A 20709-nucleotide genomic window follows, 5' to 3' on the forward strand; every position below is an offset into this window, starting at 1 on the left:
CCCCCTCCAAAAAAAATCCCAAATCTCCCGCTCAAAAAGAAATTCCCTGGAATCTCAAACCAAAACCCTAGAAATCCTCCGTCCTGACCTCTCCGTTCATCAATGGGCGCTTCAACGGACAACCGAAAGCGCTTCTCCGATTTCTCCCCGTTAACTCCGCCGTCGAAGAAGCCCAAGCCCTCAGCTCCGCCGTCGATTCGCCAGATCACGGCCGCTGGCCACCGCCAATCCACTCCGGCGACCTGTTCACGGTCCGCAGCGGATCCTCAAAGCTTTCGTCTGATTCTCAAACTTCAACAGGAAACGGTCCGAAGTCCGAGTCGATTCTCTATGGAAAACGATTCGGATCCGAGTTTGAGGTGAGGATGGATCGCGATAAGGGTCTGGGGCTGGATGAGTATAGGAGAATGGTGTGAGGTCGAGAGGAGGTCGGTCACCGGCGGTGGAGCTACCGCCGCCGGTGAGAGAAGAAGAGGTTAGGGCACCGGAGATTGAAGAGGAGATTGTTAGGGTTGAAACAAAGGCGGAGATTCCTTTGTATAAGGAGTTGTACGAGAGTTATTTGAGGAAGAAGAACGATAATGATTTGGAATTTCAGTTGAGGTTGACCGAGAAGAAGCTGCTAGGGTTTCGATTAGTTGATGAGGTGCTAAACAAGAAGAAATCGAAGGAGGTATATTCTTTTTCTTATTTTTATTTTTTATTTTCTTTTCATTTTCTCCCTTTCTTTCATATATTTAAGTTTGTATCAAAATAAGTCCCGAAATAAATAGCTAATAGAGATGAGTGTATGATGGGTAAAATAAGCATTTGTTTAGTTAATCAGGGACTAAGTCTATAGATTATAACAGAGGTATTGATTTGAAAGAACTTTGAGTGATTTCGGGGGCTCATTTAAATATACGGGTTTTTGGGCGGACTTGTTTTAACGTAAGTTAGATTGGGGGAACTAATGTCAGCTACAAAAAAAGGGAAAAAAAGGGTGCTCTTCTTTAGTTCTAGCTTTTAAATTTTTCCTTTGGGAAATTTTATCTTTACTAAGTTAAGCATGCTGTAATTGAATAGAGAATAGAAACGAATCAGTGATTAAATTGACACATCCTGGAATGAAGGAAAGGAAAGAAAAAATTGCAGGTGGAGATCAAGCAATATGCAATAGAGATTTGATAAGTGGAAACAATTTAATTGGTACTGGTGCAGAGACACAATTGAAAACGGAAAATGCTTTATCAACTACTCGGGAATGAATTTGCAAGCTCCAATTGGATGAAAATGATTGACAAAGACTGTTCATGAATTATTTCATTTAAATCTCACTGTTTGTGGCTCCTTTTGTTTTTGCATTATGCTCTTTATGTACTTCAATAAAATGTAAGGTTAAGAGAAAAGGAAAAGACCTGTTTAGTGTGGTAGATATATAATGTAAGAATGGGATGTTGACAAACAAGAAAAGGAGAACATGAAAGTATAGTTCAAATTCTCGAATAATCATTTTTGAAATGTTCACAGTACAAAAAGAAATGAGTAAAGAAAGAAAACACATAACTTTTTAGTGATGAAGAGACATGAATTCCTGTCATCCAAGTTGTTTTAATGAATCTTTTTCTTTATTTGGCTGGTTTGAGGAACATCTCTTCTGCTATTCTCCTTCCCTTCTTTTCACAGTTCATGCCAAAGTACACTTTCCCATACATTAAAAACAGTCCCAAGGGGCAATCTGGTTCATGTGTGCGTCTGAGGGAAGGGGAATTTTGGAAGCTCGTTTCAGAAATGAACTATCAAGACTTGGAATGGTAAGGGCTACCCTTATGATGTGACTAGTAGGGTAAGCTCATTTCCGTGAACCATATTAGTAACCATCTCTTGGTAGCTAATCTATGAGAATGAGCTGTAAGCTCATATCTAGTTTTTCCCCACACACACTCATCGGATGACCTTTATAGTTTTGGTTTAGTTATATCCCGGTACCCTGTTGTATCGTGTACTTATGCAGGTGACCCTGGGGTTGTGTATCTACACAAATAACCCTAAGATTACTGATTGAGGTTACACATGTAACCCTTACTAATCCTAAGATTATTTTCACCAAGGTTACCCGTGTAACCTCGGTAGTAATCTCAGGGTTATCCGTGTAGATAAAAGACACCCAGGGTCACCTAGACAATTACACCATACCACAAGGTATCGGGATGTAATTAATCCTATAGTTTTGCCCACATCCTCCTTGATAAGAGCTATCCTTAATATCTCAAGTTGATCTGTATTGTTGTTCATGCAAACATTCTCATTTCAGTTTATACATTTTTGCGGCATGTTAGGCCTTGATTGCACAACATTCAGAAACAGATCCATAAAGCATGACAAATTTTAGGCATTTGTAGAATTTCAATTGGTATAAGATGACATGGTTTTTCACATTTCTAGTAGTAGCCTTCGTCTGGCTATAGTTTAGTAGAATATATGAGCGCCAAAAGAGTAAGTTAACAACATCATAAACTAAAGTTGTCATCCTAGATTTACTTGAAATCACTGTTTCAGCCATTAAACATTGATGCTTTGATTGCTGATTCTGTTTCTCTGTCTTAAGGCTACTTTATGCTGAAACATTAATCATGAAAAAAATCTTTTTAAGCTTCTTTGTTTGAAGTCTAACAAAAAGATTTATTGAGTGTCAGTGATGTGATTTTGACTTTCCATTGATTAATTATATTTAATACAACGTCAAGCAATTTCAGGATCTGCATAAACCTTTCGTCCCACTCACAAATGAAGATGAAGATGATGTCCTTCATGCTATGAAGGGTGTCAGGGGGTAAGTTTCAATATTATTTACTTTTTAATCATCATTCTTTTTCTTTTTCCCTCTACATGAAAGGGTAACTATTAAAATTGGTAAATCCTAATGCAGCTATGAAGTTCTAGTCACACATAAAACCTCCAGCATTGAGATAACAAGAGAACTCCTGCAGTGTCTGAGGGGCGGCGGTTGGTTGAATGATGACGTAATGCTTGTTTCCTTTTTAAGTTTATATTGTTTGCTAATAGATGAAATGACAGGAATGGCTCAGGTTCCCATGATGAGTTTTTTCTTTTTTGTAGGTTATCAACCTGTACCTTGAATTATTGAAGGAGAGAGAAAAAAGAGAACCCAGAAACTATTTGAAGTGCCATTTTTTCAATACATTCTTTTACAAAAGGGTAAATGCCTTTCAGTCTTTAACTCTTTATATTTGTACTTTTATTGTCTGAACAAATGAAAATGTGTAGTTTACATCTATAATATAAACAATGAAGCATGTTGCATACTTGCATTACTTATATGCAAATCATAGTTATTCCTTTTGGAGTAATTCACAAGGATTAAAATGGCTGGAAAAAGCCGAAAAGCTGAAAGTTTGGAAATTGTTCGACATAATTCAGAAGTAGTAGTACTTGGTTTATTTCTAATTAGTGTTAACTGGTAGCATAAAACAAGGACAGTGAAGCGATAGGATCCTTATATATAAACTGGAACCATTTGATTCCTTATTGCGTTTGACAGCAAATCTTTGGAAAGAACAGAAAATACAGAGATCAATGTAATTTTATTATATTTTCAAGTTGCTCACATATTGTTTGTCAATAGCATACTGTTACTGTGCTCTGTTAGTCCAGACTTGATAATCACTCACTAGTTTCTGAAAAAGAAATTATGAGGTCTATGATTTTCATTATATCATTTATTACAGATTCCATGGCTCTTGCCAGTGTTATCTCACATCCACTTATGTGATATTAGTTCTGTCAATACTTTATTTTGTCTGCTAATAAGTACTGCTTATGTGGCCGCATAACTTACATTGGGATCCATGACCGTTTTTAAACATGCATCAAACAATGATCTTGCCATTTTATCAATAATTTTCAATGCACTATTTTAGAATAGATACTTCTGTCATGATGTGGTGTGTACAATGATGTATGTTGCATCATGTTGTAGTGGCTCCTATATGCAACGTTTGATAGTGCACTTCAAAAATTTTGGATTTCTTATAATGTTCAATATACCTCCTCTACATATCTAAAAGTTTGAGATGTTCTCAACATAGTATATGCATTATTTCAAGCCTGCCATAGGGCAGCCTGCTGCTGGACTTCTGGTGCTGTCCACTTATTACACTGCTACATGGTGCTGAATCACCTTCAGAATTAGTAACAATGATAGTAAATTTACATAATAGTTGCTTTTATATCATTTTATGTCTAACTAAGGGCTAATTTAGTTGCATTTGAATGGAATTCTAGGATCTAGTGCAAATCAGACCGTGTGATGATCCCAATCTGTATCAATTTCAAAACACTACTCTACTCTAGAAAGTGAAATTTGTTCCCTCTGAAAAGTGAAATTTCTGATTTATGGAATCTGACACTAGGTGATAGTTATTATGGTGTTTGGAAGGTAATTAAACTCATATAGATATAACAAAGCAATGTAACTTACAAGTAGGAACTCCGACTAATTCGTAGAAATTGGACCTACGGGAAATTCCAATATTCTGACATTTTGGTGTTTTGTCAGTGCTATTCTCATGTTTCATGCATTATTAGAATTTAGACCATACAGAGTTCCAATTTCATGTATCTAAAAAGACAGAGAAATGGGTATACGATTATGACATTCTAGGTTTTATGTCATGTGATGTTAACTAGGCTTTAAAACATTCCATAACATTATGGAGAATGGGCAAAAATACAAGTATGCTACTAGATCAATCAGATTGTGAATTCAATTTTATTTGATTTCTCTTATACATGAAAATTGCAAGGGTTTTTACTGATAAAATGACTCCTTCCTATACTTTGAGTGCAATACTTATCTTATCAATCTTTTTCTTGCATTTGTATTCTCATTCAATAATGCAAGTCAATATGATATTTTCACGACTCCCATTTCTAACGGCCAACCGGGGTCGCTCTTCCCTCATTCATTAAACCACCCGCGCCACCCACCCCCCCCCCCCCTAAAAAAAGCAAAAAAAACCTCTACCAAAAAAAAGACACACAAATAAAAAAGAAAGACGCACACACAACATACAGGACTTGCATGTTCTTTTTCGTTTGCACAATTCTGTAGCATGGTTCTCAGATTATTTTGCCCTTGATCACAAACATATTCTTAAATCCATCTGAATTTGTTTACATATTACACTTTAATATAGTATTCAGGTATTCAACAACTACAATTTTTCTTGCTTGTGCTTATTGTTTTTTGAATAGTGAAATCTTCAGTCCTGAGTAACGCCAGTGATTATAAGTTTAAGTAGTAAAATTTTCTGTCTTCTTGGTTTCTTCTCTAGCTCATCAGCGGAGGGAAAGCTTATGACTTCAAGGCTGTTAAAAGGTGGACTACCCAGAGAAAGATAGGGTACGGCCTTATTGAATGTGACAAAGTAAAGAAGTTGTAACCCTTTTATTTACTTTATTTGTTTCTTGAATTTCTAAGTAAAATTGGCCTTATCAAGTTAACAATTTCCTGTGCAGATTTTTGTTCCCATACATAAAAGTAAACATTGGGTTTTAGCAATTATCAACATAAAGGAGCAAAAATTCCAGTATCTTGATTCACTTGGCGGTATGGACAAAACAGTGCTAAGAGTATTGGTAAAATTAACTTATATCTAAGTATTTCGGTACAAGTACTTGATGTTATACAAACAAGTATAAGATAACATAAGTTTTGCTATTTATGATTTCTGTGCATGTGAATGCCAGGTTAAATATTTGATGGATGAAGTAAAGGACAAGAGCAGTAAACAGATTGATGCAGTTTCTTGGAAGCAAGAAACAATTAAGAATCTTCCTTTGCAGGAAAATGGGTATGTACATTTTGTGTCATGTATTCACGAGGCTTCCATGCTTGAACACTGTTAAAATAGTTTAACTGTTTATCGTTCTTTCTTTCACTACCTCAGCCTCCTTGGTTGTATATTCTTCTACTAAAATACTGGTCTCTACTACATTTTTATCGCATACATATTATATCTCATATGTTAAACTTTTTTTCAGTAGTACCTTGTCCTTTCAACTTGCTTTTGGTTTATTAAGCTTCTTTTTCGAGTAGTTATTATGTTAGGCGTGAATGGATGCTTTTTTTCTGAACAGGTATGACTGCGGAATGTTCATGCTCAAATATATAGACTTTTACAGCAGAGGTTTAGATCTTACATTTGGGCAGGTGAGAATCTCTTTTGTTTTTTCTATTCCTGGATTGTTTGTAATTTAGATGTTCTAATCAGAATTCCAATTGCCTATAATAGATGGTTTTTTTTTATTTTGCATATATGAAAAAGGGTTAATATTGACTCGCCCAATTTTGGGTAAACAAGTAGACTCTCACTACCTATAGCATAAAAGTCGTTTTTCATAAATTTACAAGATGCTGCTGACAAATATCTTTTAGACAGAATGTGGTATTATGTAATTTTCTTCACACTCTTACACAACTTTCTGACAAGATGCTGCTGCCAAATATCTTTTAGATAGAATTTGGTATCATGTAATTTTCTTTGCACACACCACACACGTGCATTCATGTGAATACTCTAGATAAAAATTGAACTTATGAATTTCCAAATTGAAAATGTATACCTTTGAATATGTTGTTAATACACAGGCTACTTAGAAGCTATTGGTAGTATCCAAGATGCAAAATTTTGGGTTTCCAAATTGAGAAGTGGATGTGATTTAATACAGATGAGACTACTTAGAAACAAAATTTTCAATGGCTGTTTCCAAATTGAGAAGTGGATGTGATTTAATACAGATGAGACTACTTAGAAACAAAATTTTCAATGGCTGTAGCGTGTTTTAGCCATGTATCAAGTGGCAAAAAATATATTTTATGAATAGTTTAAAACATTGATTTTGACAGCATACAGTTCATGTTTAAAACACTGTAAATCATCCCAGATTTTATTTCTAAATAGTTTATTTGTAATAGTTTGTATCCAATTACAAAAAAATCAAATTTGGATGTGCAGTATATGCGTAGTAGTGGATTGCTCTTGATAATCGCCTAGCTTAACCATATGGGTGTATGTGTGCGGAGAATGATTTTAAGAAAGATTTGGTAGTCTATGAATATATCATAGGTTTAGAGTTCCTAAAATAGCTGTGATTGTAGCCTGATGTGCTTCTGTCTTCCAGGAACACATGCCTTATTTCAGGAAGAGGACTGCAAAGGAGATTCTAAGGCTGAGAGCTGATTAGATTAGTAGTAATTAGCTCATACAGAACTAACATTATGATATTATCAGTCATTGAAGTGGAATAGGTCCACCTTTTTGCATCAGAGCAATTTTGCACTCGGTAATTCCTCGGAGCTTGCAACAAGTTCATCTGCTCGTATAATCGGTGAGAGTGTTTGCTTGATGATGCTTTTCAAATTTTGATAGTTGTATTTTGAGCTTGTATCAGCGTTGAATATTGTTTTCGAGTATAATGCTCCGAGTAGTAGACCTAATCTTATTTTGTATATACACATTGAGTCCACAAATTCAAACTTATTACAAAATGAGCATACAGATTTATGAATTGATATCCAGAAATTGTACCTTGGATACGACGCACAAGTCACATGCATTGCTTTGAAAGTTGCAATACCTTCAAATGCAGTGAAATTGGGCGCACCTGGACCAAAGACGATCACTCTATATCATATGCTCACAGTTTTATGCAAATCGATTTTGGACTAACCAGAGTTGCGGATGAAAGGCGAAAATGATTCGGTAACAAATGCAGTGACAAGAATATTTAGTATGTCTCATTGCACAATTTCCTATCAAATTAATTTTGTATCATCTATCTATTCTATCAGGCATTTTAACTCGCACTGTATTACACACTTTTTTACATCTTTTTCTTTTCCCTATTGGTACAAACTGGTGAGCATGATGTATTAATAATGCACACAACTTAAGCTGTACCAAGGCCATAGTCGAGTGAAGGTTTCTCTAATGCACAATTTTGGGTAAAGGCCTTCACATCAATAGAACCGAAAACTGAGGCCGGATCAAAAACTTGAAGGCCGAGCACAAGATGGGCACCCAAAAAAAAACCTCTAAAAAGCACATAACCCCTCAAAACAACCTGAAAGCAAATGCGACCAAGTAAACTATCACGGGACCTTCTTTTTGACCAATTATCTCTTGTTCCTTAAGCCGATGCTGAAATCTCGCCAACCGTGCTTGAAGGCTTACAAGTCCTGCAGCTTTACGCGAGAGCATAAAACTTGGCCGCATTACACAGTTGTCTATGAGGCTCCCTGGCTGGTCCACCTACGCCAACAGGTCCATCTCCTGTGCAAAAAATGCATGCCAGGTTGTGGGTGAGGAATAAAATTTAAAACAATTAAAAAAAAAAAATCGCACTCTTACCGGAGCAATGATAAATTAAGATCTTAAGTTAACAGTAATTCCCATTTTAACTGCTGGGAAGTTTTATCCATCCCTAGAGTCTGGTTTATCCTGAGTAGCCTCGGTGGCAAAATTAAGAATAACTATGTTTTTTAGCTAAAATCAGAGTCTAGCAAAGGAAAAACACTCATCACGTTGCTTGAACGGGGATCATAGGACAAATTTTCAAAACCAACCTATTTCAGCATTTAATAGGAAAAAAAGACCCGTTTCAGTTTTATTTAGAGAAACCGACCTGGTTTCAGCACTGTCGCTGAAACCAGGTCGGTTTTTCTAAAAAACTTTCCGAAACTACACGGGAGTTCAACTCCCGTGAAGTTTAGTACGTTTTTAAACTTCACGGGAGTTCAACTCCCGTGAAATTTAAAACCCTCATTAAACTCCACGGGAGTTCAACTCCCGTGGAGTTGCAGGGTAAACTCCAGCGAGTAACTCGCTGGGAAATCTGGCCTGCAGCTTCACGGGAGTTGAAATCCCGTGAAGCTGCAGGCCAGATTTTCCAGCGAGCTACTCGCTGCGGATTTTACCCTGCAGCTTCACGGGAGTTGAACTCCCGTGAAACTGCGGGCTATATATACGCAGCGACAGACAGCCCCCTCCTTCAGTTCTCTCTCCCCACAACCGCCCCCAAACCCTAACCTATCTCCGCCGCCGTCCACGGCGATTCCGACCCCAGCCCCCCAAATTTGACCGCCGGCCACTGTTTCCGACCGCCAGCACTCCTTTCCGACTGTTTGCCCTTGATTCCGACCGCCGGAACAGTCAACTTCGCCGGATTTCGACAATTTGAGGGTAAATTCCTCCCAAAATTTGATTTTCTCTTAATTTCTTGTAATTTCTCGCTATTTAATGGTGATTATATGTAAAAAATTATATTTTAGAATTTAATTGTGAAATTTTTATGATTTATGTGAAGAAAACTTAAATAATTTTGTCGATTTAGAGGGTAAATTTTCAATAATGTAAAAAATAGTGTTACTACATATGTATGACATCTAATTTATTTTAAAAAAATTGTGTTATTAATAATTTTGTCGATTTTAGAATTTCATTATGAATAAGTTATGAAATTAGTGCTATATGTGAAATTATAAAAAATCTAAAAATTAGTGTTATATGACATCAATTAGATTTGAGAATTTAATTGTGAATTTTATGAATTATGTGAAGAAAACTTAAATTATTTTGTCGAGTTAGAGGGTAAATTATCAATAATGTAAAAAATAGTTTTGGTACATAGGATTTAATTTTAAGTAACAATAAATTTTTAGAGTCTTTTCGTGTAATATTGATCTTGATTGTTTTACTCTTCAGAGGTAATGATGAACGATCGAATCGTAATTTTGTGTTCGTATGATTGGGAAGATTAAATACGTCGAAAATAATATGCATGTTTATGAAGGAGGTACGACGAGACCATTGTTTATAACAAAATCGTGTACTTTCGATGAGTTGGTTAATGAATTGCACAAACTTACATTAACCAACTCACGTGAGTATCACCTTAATGTTATTTGCAATTATCCTGTCGTGGAGAACAGGACAAGCGGCATTCAAATATCAAGTGACTACGATATGAGTCTAATTGGAGTCTTACATGACGAGAAGCGTTCGATTGAATTGTTCATTGAAAAACATCAAAGGAATTTGGGCAAATCGTTGAATTATGATGGAATGTATTCCCGCATGTTGGAAGACCCTGATGTTGATTCCGTTGGTTTTTTATCTCCTCAACAAGATGAAGGTTGGACACAATCACAACATATGAGCGGTTGGACACAATCACAATATATGAGCGGTCCTTCGCTTGTGGGCACTTCGAATGCGGTCGATACTAACACGGGAGTTCAAGAAGATAATGCAAGTGTTGAATCTGAGAATGATGATGAAGAGGAGGGCTTACAAATTGATAGCATGACCTTGATAGATCGTGATGAAGGGGACAACCACCACATTGACGGGTGTTATGCTAATAATGAGTATGTTGTCTTAGAGGATCCGCCGCCCGATGAACTTCAAGGAGAAGAATGGATCGATAACTCCGTGATGGAAAGTGTTCCTATTGGCACTAATAGCGGTCATGATACACAGGGCGAGGACTTCTCATTCGTGAAGGGAGATCTATATGAGAGCAAGGAGAAATTGATCCATGCGCTTCGCTCGTACGCCATTGCAAAAAATGTCAAGTTTAGGCCAACAAAAAATAATACTACAAGCTATAATGCGGTTTGTTTCTATCGCAAAGATGGCGATGATGAAGATATTGGTGGACACCACGACGGCAATGCGAAATGTCCGTGGAAGCTTAATTCACGCTCCGGTGTAAGAGTAGGCGGGCAATTCAAAATCACGGCATACAACGGACTCCACACTTGTAGCAATCCTCGATTAGAGATGAATAACAAGAATGCATCCTCTTCCTTCATATATCGATTGATTTTACCGCATCTGAGGGAGGATTTTGATCTAAGGCCGAAAGATATTCGTCTTCTAGTGCAAAAAGCCACCAACTTGGATGTATCATATCACAAGTGTTGGAATGCTAGGAGGAAGGCGATGATAAAAATATTCGGTGATTGGGATAAATCGTATGAGATCTTACCTCATTATCTTGAAGCACTCAAAAGAGAAAATCCAGGAACTGTCTACGAAGTATCTTCGGACCCCGTTGATGGCGGAGATCGGCGGTTCACCGGTGTATTTTGGGCATTTGGGCCATGTATTGAGGGGTTTCGATATTGTCGTCCTCTTCTTAGCATTGATGGCACCCACTTATACGGCAAGTACAAAGGAGTTTTGCTTGTTACCACCGGAGTTGATGCGGATGGCGGTTTGTTTCCTTTGGCGTTTGCAGTGGTTGATATTAAAAACACCGAGAATTGGGCGTGGTTTTTTGCATGCATTAGATATCATATCCCTAGTGTGGGTGCGCGGTCGATTACATTCATATCTGATAGGATGAAAGGAATTCCAAGAGCACTCCAACGTCATTTCCCAGAGCCACATGCACATCGTTATTGCTTGCGACATATTAGGGACAACTTCAAGAAGAAATTTGGAAACGGTCAGGTTCAAGATCTTCTTTGGCAAGCCGGCTGTGCAACAGAAAAATTAGTTTATGATCAAATACGAGAGAGGATTAAGTTTACCTCCCGAGCTGCACATGATTAGATCGAAACTAGTTTGGGACCACACAATGTTGATAAGTGGGCTTTATGTGAAGATGGCGGGAGACGGTTCTGTATGATGACTACGAACGCTTCAGAGAGTTTCAATGGCGTGCTCAAGGGAGCACGCGGTATGCCAATACAATCACTAGTTGCTAAAACATTCTACAGACTTAATAACTTCTTTCTACGACATCGCGAACTTGGTGAAAATATCCGCTCGGAGCTCACACCGAAAAATGATGAAATGTTAGCGGCTCGGATTGTACAAGCTCGATCCTTTCATGTCGTAAGATACAGTTTTAATGAATGGGAAGTCATTGAGAGAATATCACATAGAGAAAATCGTTCTTATAAAGTTAACATGTTAGTGGATCACTCGTGTACGTGCACTTGCAACGTACCGCAATTACAATGGATTCCTTGTTCACATGTTGTCGCGGCTTGTTCTGATCTACAAGGTGGTGCGAGGATTTCACACTATGAGTTCGTCGAGGCTTGGTATTCTACTTACAACTATCGACAAACATACAAAGAGTGTTTTCGTCCACCATATGATAGTCGATATTGGACACAAGGCGGGCCAAAGATATTGCCTCCTTTGTATAAAAGGTCGGCGGGGCGCCCTCGTTCCGTACGAATTAGAAATTGTATGGATGACGGTCGTGAAGGAGTTAGGAGGAGAAATAAGTGTAGTAGATGCGATCAACCGGGCCATAAGAAAAATAATTGTCCAGTTAGGATTAGGCGTTGATGTTGTAATTTGTAGCGGTTTCGAACTGTGTTTTCTTTCGTATGTCATTTGTGATTGTTAAATGCTAGGGGTTTCATTCTGTGTTTGTTTCTGTATCTCATTTGTGATTGGAATTTGTATCGTTTCGTACTATGTTATATAAATTTAATGTTTGGTTTCAAGTTATTGCTTTCTTCACGTTGCGCATTCGTTTGTTGTTTATATATAACTAGATGAGTATTTTAACAAAAAGATCTAACACATTGAGCATTGTCTTCTAATATAATTCTCAGTTATATTCATTATGGATCCGGGACCGAAAATTTAAAGTTTGGTTTCAAGTTATTGCTTTCTTCACGTTGCGCATTCATTTGTTGTTTATATATAACTAGATGAGTATTTTAACAAAAAAGATCTAACACATTGAGCATTGTCTTCTAATATAATTCTCAGTTATATTCATTATGGATCCGGGACCGAGACGCCTAGACGTTTTGACCTTCCAGATGAGCCACGTTTCAGATTATATTGGCTCAGGACAGGTAAAACATCTTTTGTATATGCTAGTTAGCATTGGCACTAATTTTAATTTTTTGCTTTATACTTAATCAATTCTTTTTTGACGTGCAGCCCGTACCTGATATTACCATGATCGAGCATTCACAGAGCCATTCATCTTGGGTCATTGAGGATGAGAGAGTTCTAGCGCTGATCTCTCAGGATGGTTTTCGGGAGTGCTCGACGGTTCGATATATCAGGCTTGATTGGCCGCTTATCACTGCTTTGATTGAGAGGTGGAGGCCAGAGACCAACACCTTTCACATGCATATAGGGGAGTGCACTATCACTTTACAGGATGTGGCCGTCATTCTTGGGCTCCGGATCGATGGGCTGCCAGTTACGGGCACCGATGATCATAGTTGGCCCGAGGTATGTGCCCGGCTTCTTGGACAGGTTCCCGACTTGAGGAGTGGTGCGATGAAACTATCGTGGCTTCGTCAGACATTTCAGGGCGATATACCACAGGATTAATGAGACGCTTCAGTTCCATGCTCGGGCTTACATATTGCACATGATAGGGTGCGTGCTTTTTCCGGATGCGAGCAAGACTCTCGTACATGCACGATGGCTGCCACTGCTGGAGGATTTTGGTGTATGCGGCGCACTATCGTGGGGCAGTGCGGTGTTGGCATATTTGTATCGAGAGTTGAGTAGAGTATCCCTGATGCAGAATAAAGAATTCAAGGGATGCTGCACATTGATACAGATTTGGTCATGGGAGCGCATTCATATTGGACGCCCTACTTTACTCGTGCACCGTGACCTACAAGGGCGGTTTCCTTTGGCGTACAGGTATAATTGTACACACAAATTTTATTCGCACTGAATTTGTACTTATATATTCTCTATTCTGCATATAGGTATAACGTGCGGTACGCTAAGTACCGATCAGCGACGCGCCATCGTGAGTTTTACCGAAATGAGCTTGATGGTCTCCAACACGAACAGGTAAATATAAATCTCAAGTCGTTATGAATATTATAGTTTTGTTGTTGATACTGATAAATTTTTTATTTTATTTCAGTTCAAGTGGAGACCCTATACACCGCCGGAGCTGGATATGCATTCTCTTGCACCCATCTGCCGAGATAGTCCCGACTTGTGGAGAGCGAGAGTTCCATTGATTTGTTGGGAGATCGTGGAGATGCATGTCCCTGACCGTGTGCTACGACAGTTTACGCTCTCTCAGCATGTACCAGATCCTGTTGAGCAGATCTCTCGTCGGCGGCGACCTACTTCGCACCATACCGACTGGGCCGTAGTCCGTGCGGCCTACATAGATAGGTGGGCTCACAGGTGGGATTTCATCCAGGATACGAGGCCCACAGCTGTTGACTATACCACGTATATGCGTTGGTATTGGGGTATCACACGTAGATGGATCACACGTGACCCACAGCCCTTAGCTGGACACATGCCACGGCCACCGACAGACAGTTACATCCCTAGTGGGATGAACGAGAGAGATTACGTAAGTTTCTAAGCTAAATTATAATATTTTTTTCTTGAGTTGGTACTTATTAAATTATTTACCTCACAGGTCCGTGCTTTGGATAGCATTCAGGCGGATATTGATGCGACCGTGCCTGAGATTCAGGATCAGGTGGCGTTAGGGCTCCTCGGCAGGATCAAGAAGACCATAGCACAGGTGTTTCATAAGACTCACGTCGACGAGTTCGCAGGCCGTGAGGACAGGTCTCGATCATTTGGGCAAGCGTACACTCGGCGCCGACGGCCACGTGACGATGACGGCGGCACTTCGCATGCTGATGGAGCCGGCACTTCGCATGCTGATGGAGCCGGAACTTCACATGCTGATGAAGCCGGCACTTCACATGCTGATGGAGCCGGCACTTCGCAGCCTCACACACAGCCGGATACTCAGATAGTCGAGGCTCATCAGCGCGGGGGGCGGGGAAGAGCGAGGGGGAGGGGGAAGAGAGGGAGAGGAAGGAGAGGAGCTATATTGGGTTGTATTTGAACTTGAACTTATTATGTTAAAATTTGTAAATTGTATGAATTTTCAAATACTATACTTTTATGGATCAATTATAGCTCGATATGTGATCTTTTTGCGTATTGTTTGATTCGTGCGTGTTTAAATAATATATATATTGCAGTAATTATTGTCAACAGGTAAATAGTTGTATATATGAGTTAAATAGGTAGATGTATGCATGTTGTGCATGTTTTATGTAAAACCTGCAACTTCACGGGAGTTGAACTCCCGTGAAGTTGCAGTGCAAATTTCCCAGAGAGCGATTCTCTGGGAAATTTGGCCTGTAACTCCACGGGAGTTCAACTCCCGTGGAGTTTTAACAATAGAACAAACTCCACGGGAGTTGAACTCCCGTGGAGTTTTAACAATAGAACAAACTCCACGGGAGTTGAACTCCCGTGGAGGTTAATGAGGGTTTTAAATTTCACGGGAGTTGAACTCCCGTGAAGTTTAAAAACGTACTAAACTTCACGGGAGTTGAACTCCCGTGTAGTTTCGGAAAGTTTTTTAGAAAAACCGACCTGGTTTCAGCGACAGTGCTGAAACCAGGTCGGTTTCTCTAAATAAAACTGAAACGGGTCTTTTTTTCCTATTAAATGCTGAAATAGGTTGGTTTTGAAAATTTGAACGGGGATCATACGATATACTGGAATGTCAGGATCAGAAGCATTCCATGTGACATTAAATAAAAAAAATGGAAATTACCAAAGGTCCTTAAGCTGTGGAGGGAGTTGAGGACTATAATTTTATACCCTAATACGTCTGGTAATGAACGCCAAGCACCGCATTTAATTCACTAATTACCAAAATAACAAATGGAAGGTATCATATAGCAGTAGCACCAAGCAAATGGGAACTGACCTCTCGCGCTATCTCCATTGTGTTTCTCAATTTCTTTTCTATGAGCTGCCATCAATGCTTCCTCATCCTGCGCTAGTTCAAGTAGAAAACACAATGGAAACTCCCAACTAAAATGATTGAGAAGATAGTAGTAAAAGTTTCTGACCTCTGGTATGGCGTTAATTTCCCTATCATAGGATGGAGCTTCCTGTTCATGTTGCCCTGATGGGATGTCCAAAGTAGGTTTATCAACCATGACTCGTGGTCGGCAATTCGGATCCGCTCTCTTTGCTCGCCCAAATCAGTTTTCCAAGCTTTCCTTCCCTAAGAGTTCTTCTCCGAGGTGGGGATACCTTGGGTACTTTTTTCCTCGTCTTCGGCGTGGGGTGTATTCTGAGCAGAGGAACAGACTTTATGACTGGATGAAATAGTATAACTGTTCTTCACGTCAACCCTTCCGGCCGTGTTAAATGTTGGCATAGCTTCTCCCCTTCCGTGATAGGGGCATTATTTGACATCGCACCGGACAAATTTCTCGCAGGCGCTGATGAAGAACGGTTCTCGACATTTCTTCCGGAAAGATCCGCTGGTTTCTCACCCACATAGTTTTGCTCATTAAGATCCTCGGATGACTTTGAAGACGCAAGCATTGAGCCAGTAGCTTGATGTTTCTTCGAGTTGCCACTCTTCAAAAGACTCTTAACCCTGTGCATGTATTTTACAAAATATATAAATATATATTTGTAATTGTAATTACCCAAGTATGAGCTTTTCAACAGCATATATAATTTAGAGTAATCTTGATCTCACCTATCAGCATATCTCGAGGTATTAAGTGTATTCACAAGAACCAGCAAGCACTAGGAGAAATGCAAGAAATCATGACAGTCCGTGTATTGCCGACAAAATAGTCACGAAGCACCTCTGTAAGTTTGCTACCCCGAAATGGAATGCGTATCTGATCATTGTCTAACGCACGAATACATTCTTTCAGGGCCAACAGGCTCTTGTTTATCTCAGCTCCTTCAATCCTGAAACGAGAAAACAGAACACATATCATCGGAAACCATTAAATAACAAAACTGGCCAGGGTTTTGTATATGAATGTTCCTCAGAGCTATCATCGAGATGCTCAGCAGTGAAAAATTACTAATAGGGTATTAGGAATATGTTACAAAGAAGGACCTTTGAAAGAGTTAACAACCTTGTTTGACGATCATTGTCATTGGTATCAGCACCACGCTCACTTCCAGCGAGGTCGATGAAAGATATCTTTCCAGTAACCTTTCCATCTTTTGACTCGTTACTGTCATTTTTCCTTCTAGTGTCTTTCACCTCTTTTTGCTTCTTGATCACAAAAAATTATAAGACACGTTACACTCGTGAAAAAAGCGCAGTTGTCCTTCAAGTGCAGTCTAAAAGAGAGCTAGAATGATAATTTGCTCCAGGGAACTCTAATTGGCTCAAAGAAATCAAACGAAGGACAGAAGATAACGAAAACATAAAATTTTGGAAACATAAACTTAACAGCAGGGACTGTTTTTTCTTCTTCTTCTACCCGAGTAGGAAGTGTTTACAAACCAAACCACAACCCAAGGTGATGAGATGGATAAGAAACTAGCAAAAGAAGAAAGGCACAGTGTTTCCAGCAGTTTTATATTTGAGAAAAAACGGTGAGGAGGGATTAACAACGTAATGTTTGAACAATTTATTTCATGCCGCTCCTATTCCAGCTAACAGAAAACAAAGGAAGGTTCTATGCTTATCATAAATTACAAGAAAATGGGAAAAATCCATAGCTATTCAGAAATATGTGTCACACATATAGACAAATCCTTTAACACCTCAAATCCGGAAATAAACAGATTTAGTAAACTAAAAAAGCAACTGCATGAGGAAGGGGTGCTTAGAAGTCACGTTCAAATGAATATACTAATGTCTACAAATTTAATAAGTTTAAATGTGAGAAAAAAAATTTCACCTCCTACCGCTAAGAAGGTCAAAAGGTTTCCCGCCATAAATCTCAAAACAGCTAAGCCACAATTTAAAGTTCTGATTGCGATAGACTGGCTTATGCAACAATCGAACAATGTCTTCTACACCTCTGAGAGGTAAAGGCTGCATTGTATATGTTTTGCCACTACCTTGAAATAAATGAAACCCACATGAAACAGTTACCTAACAGCAATCTTGTAACTCTGAAAAATTATGATAAGTATAGGATACAAACCAATAGAACTGTCTGATTTCTCTCAGCCAACAAGAATGCAAGGGTCGCATATGAAACGTGAATAGTTTGTGCACTAAAAGAATTGAAATAATCCTAATTTTCACTTAATAATGAAAAAATTATTTTGCTGTTTATCAAACTATTAAGTTGATTTGATTAAATTGTAACTATTAGTTAGAAGACGGGTTTTATGGATATAAAATAACTGGTGCTTACCCGTCTATGGAATTATAAGTGAAGGATTAAAGTTAGAAAAGGCTAATTAGCACTTAAATACCTTAACAGTTTCCCCTACTTTGCACCCTTGTTTTCAGTAATACACACCCTCAAGTTTCTAAATTTGTACTTCAAAACTTTCTGTTATGCAATCGTGAAAATTTCCTCCCGAAGTTTCCTGTTTGACGCTCTAAGGGTTAAAAAGTTCTAAATATAGCTTGTGAGTGTCACAGGAATATTTGGTGGAAAATTCTCACGTTTACATAGCAGAAGGTATTAAAGTGCAAATTTTGGAAACTTCAGGTTATATAAGTGCTACAAACAGCTGAGGATATGTAAGCGTGCAAGTAAGGGAAACTCATAAGGTTTTTAAGTGCTAATTAGCCTTCGAAAAATTGTAAGCTTTTATATAGTTTTAGCATGAGAAAGTGTAGAAAATTCAAAAGAAGAGGAGACTGCGGAAAAAGTAAGCTAGGAAGGCCAAGATCTTCATAGGCATATTCGGCATGAAAGGAAGGCGTGACTGCTCCTTCGTTGCAACTGACAAAAACTGCAAAAACAACAAGCTAGGATCCCTACACTTCATCCGGTTCTCCTCTTCTTTTGACTCCAACTAATCTCTTGACCACGAATGAAATGACTACTTAGATAGTGCTAATTAGCCTTCGAAAAATTTGTTCAATCTTATATCCAAGCAACCTCATTTAGATGGGAAAAGCCTTCTGAAATTGAGGACGATGATAACATAAAATATCGACGACCCAAAAAGTTTGAGTTCCAGCTAAAGATCAACCGATGAATGGTAGATCTCTTTTGTAAGTTATAAAAGTAAGGAAAAGCAGATATCTGCATTAACCAATGACAGCCTCTGCTTCTGACAGCAACCTACGTTCCCGCTTGCATACTCCATTAACATATTATCAGCATTTGACTTGACCAGCTAGACTAACACTGCGTTTGGGAGTTCGCTAAGCAAAGGGGAGGGAAGAAAAAATAGGGAAAAGGATGGTAGAGAAGTAGAGGGAAAATACAATTATCTTGTTTGGGACTTAGTAAAGGAATAGTGGGGGAACTTATTACATCATGTTTGAGAGTTCTAACAAAGGGAAGGAAAAAGAAAAGAACTGTTTCACAATCAAATCTCAACCCTTGATCTATGATGGTAGAAGGTGTAACGCCCCACCCCGGAATCCCGGAGTCGGTACGCTATTAGATCTGATGGACTGGCCTCACAAACCATCATATGTCTTTTCAGCACGTTTTGTCCTCACTCACATGCTCCCTGAAAAACTTCCCAGGGGATCACTCATCCTAGAATTTCTCCAGGCCAAGCACGCTTAACTTTGGAGTTTCTAAGAGTTGGGTTTCCGAAAAGAAGATGCATCTTGGTGGTATGAGTATTCCAATCAAATCTATCAATACTAATCACATCACTCTCTCAAGGGTTGGGGTATTACATACTCCCCCACTTAAACTCGTAACGTCCTCGTTGCGCCAAATCATATCATCCAAGACCGTATCATCCGTGTGAGATTCTAGAGGTGGCTCCTACGGCCTCAAGAGGTGGCTCCCGCCCTCTCGACGTAGCACTTTGCGCCGCATAGCACTTAGCTCTCAAAATTCCGGTTAACCTGGCTCTGATACCATTTGTAACGCCTTGCCCCGGAATCCCAGAGCCGGTACGCTATTAGATCTGACGGACTGGCCTCACAAACCACCACATGTCTTTTCAGCACGTTTTGTCCTCACTCACGCGCTCCCTGGAAAACTTCCCAGGGGGTCACCCATCCTAGAATTTCTCCAGGCCAAGCACGCTTGGGGGGAAAAAAACTCCCAAACGGAGTTGAGTTTCCACTTCCCTTCCCCTACCCATCCAAACACACTGTAACTGAACCTAAACAAAGTTTACTAGACCGGATATACTAACTAAATATAAACAAAACACTATGCATATTAAGACATTGCCGAAGACAGATATATCAAAACCTGGTTCCACATTCTACCAACTTTTAATGATTTCAGAAAAGCCGAACAAGTCTGAGAATCAGCAAGCATGTCAAAAGTCAAAATGATAAACTAAGTGTCTTGTTATAAAAGCATAATAATAATAAAACTATGATATCTTTATTCATAGGGTTTTTTTTCTCACATAAACCACTTTAAAAATTGGGTACCGCCTTTAAAGTTCAATTAATATAGACACCGCCTTTAGGGGGTTCTGGCAGCAATCAACCACCTAGACCTATTTTCCCAAAATGCCCATGAAAAACAAATGTGCCAAGCCCTTGAAAAACTTCAATTTGGTACACGAGAATGAGTGAGAATGGAATGCTCAATCCCACTTCTCTTTCATGCATACCAAACACGATACCTTTTTTGAAGCTAGAATGCTCATTCCTACTTCTCTTTCATTCCCGAATGAGCATTCCCATTGAGTTGGTAGGGAATGAGCATTCCCACTTCAATGAAAATGAAAAAAATAAAATTATACATCAAATATGTCATGATAA

The 20709-nt window shown here is 38.9% G+C and overlaps 2 protein-coding genes, 1 long non-coding RNA gene and 1 pseudogene across 7 annotated transcripts; 3 read left to right on the forward strand and 1 right to left on the reverse strand.

Moving 5' to 3' along the window:
* LOC109831819 (ubiquitin-like-specific protease ESD4) lies at positions 585-12670 on the forward strand. 4 transcript variants are annotated; one of them, XR_002244562.1, is made up of 11 exons: positions 585-673; positions 1666-1793; positions 2727-2812; positions 2909-3002; positions 3100-3198; positions 5337-5429; positions 5521-5640; positions 5752-5855; positions 6142-6214; positions 7186-7392; positions 12647-12670. XR_002244562.1 is itself a non-coding variant. In XM_020399265.1 (10 exons), exons 2-10 carry the CDS (start codon positions 1725-1727, stop codon positions 7246-7248), a joined length of 801 nt encoding a protein of 266 aa, XP_020254854.1. In that variant the 5' UTR covers positions 585-673; positions 1666-1724; the 3' UTR covers positions 7249-7578. The 4 variants fall into 4 exon arrangements, 2 of the variants coding, with proteins under 2 accessions (XP_020254854.1, XP_020254855.1); XR_002244561.1 differs by lacking the exon at positions 12647-12670 and adding an exon at positions 7654-7892; XM_020399265.1 differs by lacking the exon at positions 12647-12670 and having other exon boundaries at positions 7186-7578.
* The window catches only part of LOC109831415, a 29620-nt pseudogene continuing 16690 nt past the window's right edge, over positions 7780-20709 (reverse strand).
* Positions 13689-14145, forward strand: LOC109831822. The gene is made up of 3 exons (XR_002244563.1): positions 13689-13706; positions 13775-13862; positions 13939-14145. It is a non-coding gene; the product is annotated as an uncharacterized LOC109831822 (long non-coding RNA).
* LOC109831821 lies at positions 14163-15053 on the forward strand. Of its 2 annotated transcripts, none has more exons than XM_020399267.1 (2): positions 14163-14385; positions 14455-15053. In XM_020399267.1, exons 1-2 carry the CDS (start codon positions 14263-14265, stop codon positions 14893-14895), a joined length of 564 nt encoding a protein of 187 aa, XP_020254856.1. In that variant the 5' UTR covers positions 14163-14262; the 3' UTR covers positions 14896-15053. The 2 variants fall into 2 exon arrangements, with proteins under 2 accessions (XP_020254856.1, XP_020254857.1); XM_020399268.1 differs by having other exon boundaries at positions 14512-15053.

The sequence above is a fragment of the Asparagus officinalis genome, chromosome 2, assembly GCF_001876935.1.
Source record: "Asparagus officinalis chromosome 2, Aspof.V1, whole genome shotgun sequence".
NCBI lineage: Eukaryota > Viridiplantae > Streptophyta > Magnoliopsida > Asparagales > Asparagaceae > Asparagus > Asparagus officinalis.